Here is a 10,380-nt window from a genome sequence, read left to right on the forward strand (position 1 = left end):
CAAAGTGTATGAAAAACTATGTCCAAAAAACTTTATATTATTTTTAAAAAATTATTAAATTTTTTAAAAATTAAATTAAAAATTTCAATCTAACCCTGTGCGTGTGTGTGTGTGTGTGTGTGTGTGTGAGAGAGAGAGAGAGAGAGAGAGAGAGAAAACCTAGGCTCTACACATGAGAGAGAGAGGGGGGAGGGGGAGAAGAAAAGGATTTAATTTTTAAAAAACTATTCTCTTTCCTCTTTCCCCCCTCTCCATCTTTTTCTCTTTCTTCTTTTTCTTTTTTTATCCTTCTTTTTTTCTCTCTCTCTCTCTCTCCTTCTATCTCCCTCTCAAAAGTGTGTGAAAAACTATGTTTGAAAAACTTTAAATTTAAAAAAACTTATAAAAATATTTAATTTAAAAATTTTTAAATTAATAAGTTTAATCTAAGTGAGAGAGAGAACCTAAGTCCTACACATGAAAGAGAGAGAGGAGGGGAGGAAATTAATTAAAAAGGAAAGGGGGAAAAGAAAAAGAGAGATTATAAGTAAGAGAGAGAAGAGGGGGTTTTAATTTAAAAAAGGAAGGTGAGAGAGAGAGGGGGGAGGGAAGGGGCTTTTAATTAAAAAAGAGAGAGGGAAGAGAAAAGGAGAGATTGCACATGAGAAAGAGGGAAGGTGAGGGGGGTTTGATTGAAAAAAAGAGGTTTAGAAAAGGAGGTAGGTTCAAGAAGTCCGCTAGAGGTTCGGGACTTTTCGAAACTACAATGAAAATAATATTTTTTATTCTCTCTATTTTTCTTTTTTCTCTTTCTCTTCTTTATTTTCTCTCTCTTTCAAATTATATATTTTCTCTCTGTCTCTCTCTCTAAGTTAGGAACTATATTAAAAAATATTTTATTAAAAAAAACTATTCTCTTTTCTCTTTTTCCCTCTCTCTGTCTTTTTATCTTTCTTCCTCTTTTTTTAATCCTTTTTTTTCTATCTCCCTTTCAAAATGTGTGAAAAACTATGTCGAAAAAACTTTTAAATTAAAAAACGATTTTAAAAATGTTTAATGAAAAAGAAAGTTTAATCTAAGAGAGAGAGAGAGAAAAAAAAAACCTAGGCCATACGCATGAGAGAGAGAGAGGGGAGAGAGGGAGAAGAAAAATGTTTAATTTAAAGGACTATTCTCTTTTCTCTTTTCTTGCCTCTCCGTCTTTTTCTCTTTCTTTCTTTCTTTTTTAATCATTTTTCTTCTTCTTCTTCTTCTTCTTCTTCTTCTGCTTCTGCTTCTGCTTCTTCTCTCTCTCTCTCTCTCTCTCTCTCTCTCTCTCTCTCTCAAAGTTTGTGAAAACTATATTTGAAAAACTTTAAATTTTTTAAAAAATAAAACGTTTAATTAAAAAAATTAAATTAAAAAGTTTATTGTAACATACATAAACACACATAGAAGCTAGGCCCTACACATAAGAGAGGGGGGAGGGGGAAAAGAAAGAGATTATAAGAGAGAGAGAGAGAGAGGGGGGGGAAGAAAGAGAGAGATTATAAGTAAGAGTGGGGAGGGGTTTTAATTTTAAAAAGGAAGATGAGAGAGAGGGGAGGGAGGGGGGAAATTTAATTAAAAAGGAGAGGGAAAAAAGAAAGAGAAAGATTATAAGTGAGAGAGAGGGGAGGGGTTTTAATTTTAAAAAGGGAGGAGAGAGAGAAGGGGGGTAGGGGTTTTTAATTAAAAAAGAGAGAGAGAAGAGAAAAAGAGAGATTACACGTGTGAAAAAGGGGTGAGAAGGGAATTTCGATTGAAAAATGAAGGTTTGGAAAAGGAGATAGGTTCGGGAAGCCCTTTAGAGGTTCGGGACTTTTCGAACCTACAACGAAAATAATATAGTAGTAAGATTATGCAATCTATGTAACGGGTTCTATAATCTATTGTTCACTTAAATGTTGATTTTGCGGCTTGCCTATTAGCAATTGCCAATTAGTTAGCCTCAATCTCTTAAATTTGAATAGAAACGCATTGCTATTTGTGTCCTCTTGGAAGATTATAGTTCAAGGCCTGCTAAGAGAAACTGGAGCATATGGGCCCTCTTCCACACCAAAAAGAGAAACAAGCTCATAATTGCCCAGTTGGAGCGTTTAGTGTTTTGCCATTGCAATCTCCAGCTTCTTGAGAGGACCACTCTGTCCCCTGAGTCTTCACAAGTAAATTGATAATGATTAGTATTATGTATAATTAACTTTTTAACCTTGACACTTGATATTGCTTAGAAGTTGAATTGTAAATTGTGATATGTATAAACATTAAACATGTCGAATCTTCTCTCATATGATATATCTTTGTCGCGTTTACCTTTACAAGTGAATGTTGACAAGATTGATATGGAGAATATATATGATATCTTGCAGATACCATAGGAGGAGCATGATATCTACTCCATGCTCTATGAAGAGTTATCGGCACTAATGTATGAGACTCATGCACAGAGAAGGGTTACACGTGGTTGTGCATCACAGGCAGAGTCAGAGCCAGATTCTGAGGCTGAGGCTGAGGCTGAGGCTACTTGATCAACTTCTCGATCAAGGTCCTCGGAGTTGAATGAGGAGATGGTGCACAGATCCAGTCCGAATGAGTCATGGCTCAAGTATGAGCATAAAATACATGCTCCCTTTTACGGACTCCTATTGCATGGGCCCACTCCAATGGACCTTTGGCCCTTTGAGAGCCTTACTGAATATGAAACCTCGCTGCAACTTCCCTTAGGGTGTTTGGTTGACCCCAACCTTTGGTAAGCTACAAACCATCTTGTCACAAGCTATCTTCTGAAGTTATTGATGGTTAAGGTGACCAAATTGAACATGCTACAACTTGGTCTAAGAATGAGAAAAAATGAGACTATTTGAGAGTGTTGTTGCATTTTTCAATTGTAGACACCATGCTTTTCACAGTCTTGACATACCATTGCACGTGTCTAGCTATCTCGGATCCTAAAAGAATCAGCATCAAATTCCACTAGCAGACCCATCTCAGATCCTAAAAGAGTTAGCATCAAATTCCACTAGCATACCCTAGCTGAAAATCTTGCTCATCGACAACAGGTGGAAGCCAAGATTGGGCAAACAACAGCTTTGATGTGAAAGCACCGCCATATCTATTTGGAAGGATTTGTATCTCTCTAAGGCCATGAATGGGAATTGACAAATTTTCCCCAACAAAAACATTCCCTTGCATTGACATAGGTGCAAAATCCCTTTCTTTTATTGAGCCATCTTGTAAGAAGCTCCTCTATCCACGATCTTCCAAGCTAAGGAAACCATCAGTGCCCAATCCTTGGAGGGTGATAACCCCAACACCTCCAAATGTAGAAACACAAATGAAGATGGAGCAATTGTTGCTCCTAATGACTCAAAATCCTTCTTGGACATATCCTGGTCTTGCTCCTTATCCTTGGCCAACCAATTCTTCTTGGAATGACCTATCGTCACATTTGTGGCAAGTAGAGTCTTGCTTGGATTTGTTGTCCTTCTCCTTCTTTCTGTTTGCATTTTGGCCTATCAAAGCCTTCAAATGCCCCTTGTCAACCCTCTTGAAGGTCATAAAAGAAGAGTAAACCCACTGGATCGAGAGGGTTGCTGTGCATGCAAATTCACAGCCATATCTTTGAGAGAGAACACCTTTAGTACCTAGAGAATCTCCTCATAGCTTTTGCAGCTTGTTGATGTGATCTTTCATCAATTTAGACTTGCTTAGTCCCAAAGTTTGCATCTGCACCTCCAAGGGCACACACATCATGGGCATCATCTGGTTGTATAGCTGCACCAAGTGCATCCATATCTGTTCAGCACCTATTATTCAATTGACATGAGCAATGACTGTCAGTCAGTATTCATGAGAGAAACATGAAGGAACAGATGCGAGCATTCAGTTTCTCCCAATGCGCATATGCCATCTCCAAATCAGTTTTCTCAGATGTAGAAAGAGAGTTGGGTACCTTGAACATGGGATGGTCAAACACCATGTTCTCAAGATCATAACACTCTAGAATGGCCTTCATCATCACCTTCTAGATGTTGAAGTTGTCTCCAGCTAGCTTTTGGTCCTGAGGAAGTGTACATAGAATGGGGACCTTATGGTCCATTAAGACCTAGAAATCCATGTCCATCTCTATAAACATCCTCCTCTTGCCTAGAGAATGCAGCTCCTCACAAATGTCCCCCCTTTGATTCCACACAACCGGCTAGGACTTCCTCTGCTCAATCTCACTGGGTCTTTTTCATTGCAAGAGGCAATGAACTCAAAATATGCCTTTGTTTGCTAAAAGCACAGCTTCTTCAGCACTTATTTTGCCAAAATCTTCAAGAGATCAGGTCCGCAAGCTTCCTTGTAACAAAGCACAGGTCGATGATGCCCTCTAGGTCCAAAAATGTATCACTTCTACTCTCATTGACGTGGTCTCCAGCCCACTTCAGCAGTCGGCTCTGTGCAGCCCTCCTGCTGGCACTCATACGCTGAAACACTGCTCCTTTTGCATGCTGAAATTCCTTCGGGTCTGTCCACCTTTGCAGCAGCTTGCTATAGCTTTGATACCATGTTGGAGTGCTGTGATGCTGAAGCAGATACACGGGCTGATCAGAAAATGGAACAGCAGATACAGGGGCTGATCAGGAAATGGAATGTAGGAGAGAGAGAGAGAGAGAGAGAGAGAGAGAGAGAGAGAGTGTGTGTGTGTGTGCGTGTGTGGATGAGACACCTTCCCAAGTAGCAACCATGCGCAATCTGCTCACTTATATGCCAAAAACCAATGCTGAGAACGTAAGTGCAAATCCCATTCGGTAGCCTAACCTAGCAGTTGTCCACCTACCTACAAGAGGGACTAAAAGGATGTGGAACCGTGTTTGTACTCAGTTGGTGCATTGTAAGGTTTCTGTTCAAATAAGTGTTTCCTCAATTAATCTAAACAATGTCATACATTGGTGCAGATTTTTTCTTGCGACAGTTTTGTGATGCCCATAGTTGCAAGAAAGGTGTAAAGCCATTCAACCGAGGAAAAGGGGTAAGTTCTACTTGTATTTGTGCGAATGAATATAACACAATAAAAATTCCAAACATGGGGTATCTTTTAAATAAAAGTTTCGAATTGCTCTAACACTTCATGTTTGCTATTACAGAGATCTGGAGAGGCAGCTTTGTACATAGCATTAACGTTTTTTATCTCTTTGCTGTTGCTGTTGTTCTATGGAGGAATTTATGCTCACAAAAGGTAACTGTTGGTTTGGCCATGCATGACAGAGTTTGTATCAGCTCTGTTCTGTGAACGATGTCATTTAAGATCCTGACATACATGCATGTGCTGCAGAGAGCTGAAAAAGAACATCATGAAAATGAGGAGAATACAGAAACCAAAACCGCATTAGAAGCCAGAAAGACGTGAGGTTTTTTGTCTTGGGGGCTCCCAAAACTCAAGTTTCACGCTGAGGGCTGTGTAACAGTTGTGATGGCGTAGTATAGCTGTGTGTACTTCTTAGGCCTTGATTCCAGGCTCTTGTTTTAATATTGGTGGTATAGTTCCACTGTCTTCTTTAGGTATTGAGCAGCCAAAGGTCAGCATTCCTCCATCAAGAAGTATATTTATAGAGAATTTCAGAAGACGGGATGACAGTTTCTCAGGATTGATTCAGAGCTAGAATTTTCTCAGGTCAGAGCTCTGGACAAAGTAAAGCTTCATTGACAATACTTGTCCACAAAGTGGCCATTACTTGTGGAACTTCATACATGATACTCAAGTAGCAAAGAGAACATACAATTACCTTCAAACCTGAACGATCATGGTCTCTGGTTCTATGTTTAATGCATCACACATTGATCTTGTGGATATACTCTCATCACGTTCCAACTTTGGAGGGTGCCTTTTTGGCAAACTTTGGGGTAAAAATGGTGAGCTTTTGTATGATGCACAGCATCCACACATTGCCATGAGACTTCCAAAGAAGAGATGATTACTTGATCATGGTGAACATTAGGGGATTTATTAATTGTATCAATTCTTTTCTTTAAAGTCCAAAAGAAGGCCCTAATGGAGTACATGTTTCACTAAGGGACTACACACAAATTCTCTAGCCTTACAGGGATCAATGATGTTGGGAGATCTGAAAATACATTTCTTCAAAGCCAGCAAATTAACCATGGTTGCTGCTACAAACAAGCCCATTAATCAAAACAGATTCAAGGAGAGAAGACACCCAACCTGCAATAGCAGTCACTTGTGCCACCCTTGTCAATCCATCACTTGTACGATTCTTCGAGAATGTTTTCCCTTTATGCTATGACTTAGAGCAAGTGCATTTGTACTCAATATCTATATTCTCTCTTCATGCCCAAGAACAAGCAACTGCATTTGTCCTCAATATCTATATTCTCTCTCTTCATGCCCAAGAACGACCCTTGCCCCTCTCAAGTCTTTTGCATTAAATAGATATTTACATTTCTTGGACCTCATCTCCACATAATATGCATCTATTTAGGCAAGTTGCCAATGTGGAGCATGTCATTAAGGAGAACCAATAAATGACATGCAAGGAAGCTAGACTCATGGCTAAAGCTTAGTTACTTCTTGGGCCTTTCTAGATTCTTTATGGGACACTCTAGTTTCTTGTATGCTTTGTGAAGTGCATGTGCCTAGCTTCCTTGCAAAAGGCATCCAATGGTTAGAGAATGCCCCTCCCTTCTTTATGTTTTTTACAATTGCTTTCTTTCTTTTCAAAACTTGCCATTGTGTTTCTTTATGTATTGGTGGAAACAAATATTGGATGTTGGCATTTGCATCCTCATAAATAATAGATGGCAATACAAATAGTTGGAGTTTCTTTTTTTTTGGGTTCAAATAGTTCAGCATGACTTATAGGTGAGACACAATGTTAATGAGGTTATACTTCCAAGATGGCACAATATTTGTTTATAATATGATACTACCTTATTGGACTTAACTTGGAGCGAGCAATGAATCATAGCTTATCCTTCGACTTGTTTATTAGTAGCCCAATCAACCTTGAACAATATACAAAAATCCATCCATTTGTAGGGTTGGCAATGTCGGCCAATGTATGTGCCTTGTTTGTTCAAAGGTATTTCCACCCCTCCTCCATGGACTTCTCTAGCTTCTTGCCATCCTCTATGTCTAATGGCTCTTCTATATGCAAGCACATAAAGATTTTTCATCACGGTTGCATGAAAATAATCCTTTAAAATATCCAAAATAAGTTTATTAGTAATGCATGGCTTGTCAATGTATAGAACAAAAATAGATGCACATGGAATTTACCTTATACATTAATTGGCCAAGAAAACAAGTCTCTTTTTTAGAGAAGGAAAATTGTTGGAACATGTAAGTTTTATGTCAAATAGTGCATTCCATGTTTGCCATGGTCAACCTTGAGTTAACAACATTAATAACAAAAAATGTTTCAACCAAGGCCATGCAAACCAACAATGTAAAAGCACAACATTGATGTAAATAGTAAACCACCACCAAGGAAGAGTGGAAATAGAAATAAACATACTTATTCATGCCACTTAAGATGCAACATCCATTCTTCTTGTTGCAATGTCATGTAACTAAAAATTCATTGTGACTTGCCAAATTGGACTATTGGGATAGGCTATCTTGATCTTTATGTTAACCCCAAATGATGACATTGCAAAATAAGGATGAATGCAAGAAAAAAGTCGTTCAAAGCTGGACATTAAGAAGTCAACAAGGGCCAATCAAAGAGCAATTGATGCTAGAAGTATTAGAAAAGGATAGTGTAAATTTTCAAATTTTCATTGTATTTATCTCAAGCACCATAAGTCCATTATGCAGAATAATCATGTTTTTCTAGATCATTGCCCACATATATGGATTTTTAATGCCTTCTAAAAAGTGAGAGCCATGCTTACTCTTATGCAACTTGTAATATTTTTGAAGGTAAAATTAGAAGATTTGCAACTATTGTAGAGGCAGCATGAAGCCTATTTATTTTACCAAGACAATTGTATCCACAATCCAGTGTGAGTAAACTACAAGCCAAAGTGCAATGGTAAATCGCAAGCAAAAGTGATTTAAAAGAGAGGATGATATCTTACAAGAGTAAGTGGGCTAAGACTAGCCACTCTCAAGTCCCAAAATATACGTACATAATGTGTAAAATAATGAATAGTAGCTATCATTTTGTATGTGATCTTTTGAGCCTCGTTTTCTCTTTCTTCTCTTCTACATGATTAAAACCTGCATAACTTTTGTGTGTGTGTGTGTGAGGGACAAAGATTTTGTGTGTAAGAGTTGAGTGAGAGAGTTACAGAGAGTGAATGAATAGTGAGAGAGAAGCTATATCTTCTTCCCTTGCTTCCTCCTTTCTTCCCTTCTTGATTCCATAGCTTGAGAACATAAGAGGTTGAGAGAGAGAGATATATATATATATATGGTTTTCTTTTATTTCATTGGAATGGAATGGATGAGGTATAGGAGCTTGAAGCTACAGTATGGGTTGACTATGTGAGAGGTAGCTTGAGTTATGAGAGTTGAAATTCTTGAAATAATGAGCTCCATCAATTCCCCACTGTAGTGCACAAAGATTGACAATTTGATTCCATTGTTGGGATATAGATGGAATCAACTCTCTTGAGGTTGCTCATATTCTCAATTGAAAATAGGTGGCATTGAGGCCCTTGAAAAGGAGCCCTATTCCCCAGCCCCAACTACAAACCTTCCATTGGACATAGTTAACCTCAGATTTTTGCAAAATCTCATGCCTTTTTGCTAGCCTAAATCAACCCCAATATCTCCTCCTAAATCAGCTCTAATGTACCCTATGCTCATTGGAATCAGCTCATAGAAATCTTAAATGGTAAGGAACCACTCTCCCACTTACACAATTTGCATACTCTAACATAGATTATGCTAGTAGAAAAGAGGCCAAATCAAAAGGCAATGGATTGATGGAACGAAAAGTAAAGAAAGTAGAGTAGAGTAGAGTAGATTTATCCATGCAATTGTATAGACACCCAAAAACACACTGAGCGCAACTCAGAGACCTTGCTTGCTCTCTTAAAATCATATGCTTTACCACATGCAAATAAACCTTTCAATGATTACATGGTGAATTAGATCTCCGTGGTTGATCTCCATGAACTCATCATTGTATGATGAGTTAGATCTCCATGGTTGATCTCTATGATCTCATCACTGTGCATGAGCTTTGAAGTAAGTTTCCATACACTATCTTGATTTCAATCAACATGGACATCATGTTTGGTGATCCACATGCTTTGAATTAGGGTTTCCATGCCTCAATCTTCTCCCACCTCTCCACCATCACCATAATCTTCTTCTCACATCCAAGTCACCCACATCTCCATGGCTCAATATGTAGGAGCATATAGACAACTGTCAACATCTACCTTCTGTATGACTTCCAAAATCGTTCTCTCCATGATTGCCAACAAACAATCTCCACCATTGGCCACATGATTTATATCCACAACTAGCCACGTGATTTGTATCCACAACGAAAACATTGGCGCATCTCCATGACAGCATGATATTGGGATCTCAATGATTGATTATCTTCCACTTAGATCCATGATTATATAGTACAAGCACATCCATGATTACATGAATTGATTTATGCAGTCATCATCACGGTTGCTTGAAGCAATCCAAGGCTTGCTTCCTTGATCATCTCCATGATCATGTGTTGATGGGTAAGATTGACAAGGGTAGAGTTTGAATATTTTATGACTAGTGGCTTGAGTTGGATTCTCAAGTGTTGAATTATTGTGGGCTATCATTGAATTACAATCTCAAAAATTGAGTTTTTATTTGCATAATTCTTCATTGATTGCATTGAATTGGAAAGATTCTTGAAATCGGCCTTCGGAACCCTAAAGTACAATAGACCACGTTTAGTAAACACTTAATTAAACTTAACAATAAATCTAATAGCAAGAAAAATATATACACAATTGGAGCTAGAGTGCTCCTATAGCTATTGACCCCAAATCTTGGTGCTCCTTTCAGTATTTCTTTAGATTACTGACATATACTCAAAATTGGTTACGAATGGCTATATTTTAGCGATTTCTCACAACACAAGTGATCCATGGATACACAATTACCTTGTTATCTTCAATTACACAATTACCTTGTCACCTTCAATGTTGGACTTCAACTAACTATGGACTGTTCAAAAATGCAAATGAACACTTTTGCCTTCCAAACTCTAAACATTACAACCTATCTGCTTAGACAATTGTTCTACATAGTTCCCATGCAATCCCATGTTGTTCCTCTCACAAATAGAGGGATTTCTTGTGATGAAACTATAAGGACATTGCTTTCTTTAGGACAAACTTGTCAAGAAAGAGCAATAGGCTTGAGATCGTAGA

The 10,380-nt window shown here is 38.1% G+C and overlaps 1 protein-coding gene across 2 annotated transcripts in view; it reads left to right on the plus strand.

Moving 5' to 3' along the window:
- LOC148014362 (uncharacterized) overlaps nt 1–6,382 on the plus strand; it is an 89,581-nt gene extending 83,199 nt beyond the window's left edge. For both annotated transcript variants that reach the window (XM_087666871.1, XM_087666872.1), the window contains exons 6-8: nt 4,938–5,011; nt 5,127–5,218; nt 5,315–6,382. In XM_087666871.1, coding sequence (XP_087522997.1) covers nt 4,938–5,011; nt 5,127–5,218; nt 5,315–5,372 — 224 coding nt within the window. In that variant the 3' untranslated portion in view covers nt 5,373–6,382. The remainder of the gene's footprint in view (nt 1–4,937; nt 5,012–5,126; nt 5,219–5,314) is intronic.
- Nucleotides 6,383–10,380: the final 3,998 nt, after the last annotated feature.

Source organism: Lygodium microphyllum, chromosome 25 (genome assembly GCF_053477565.2).
Source record: "Lygodium microphyllum isolate KBCC chromosome 25, Lygodium_microphyllum_v1.1.10, whole genome shotgun sequence".
NCBI classification, from domain to species: domain Eukaryota; kingdom Viridiplantae; phylum Streptophyta; class Polypodiopsida; order Schizaeales; family Lygodiaceae; genus Lygodium; species Lygodium microphyllum.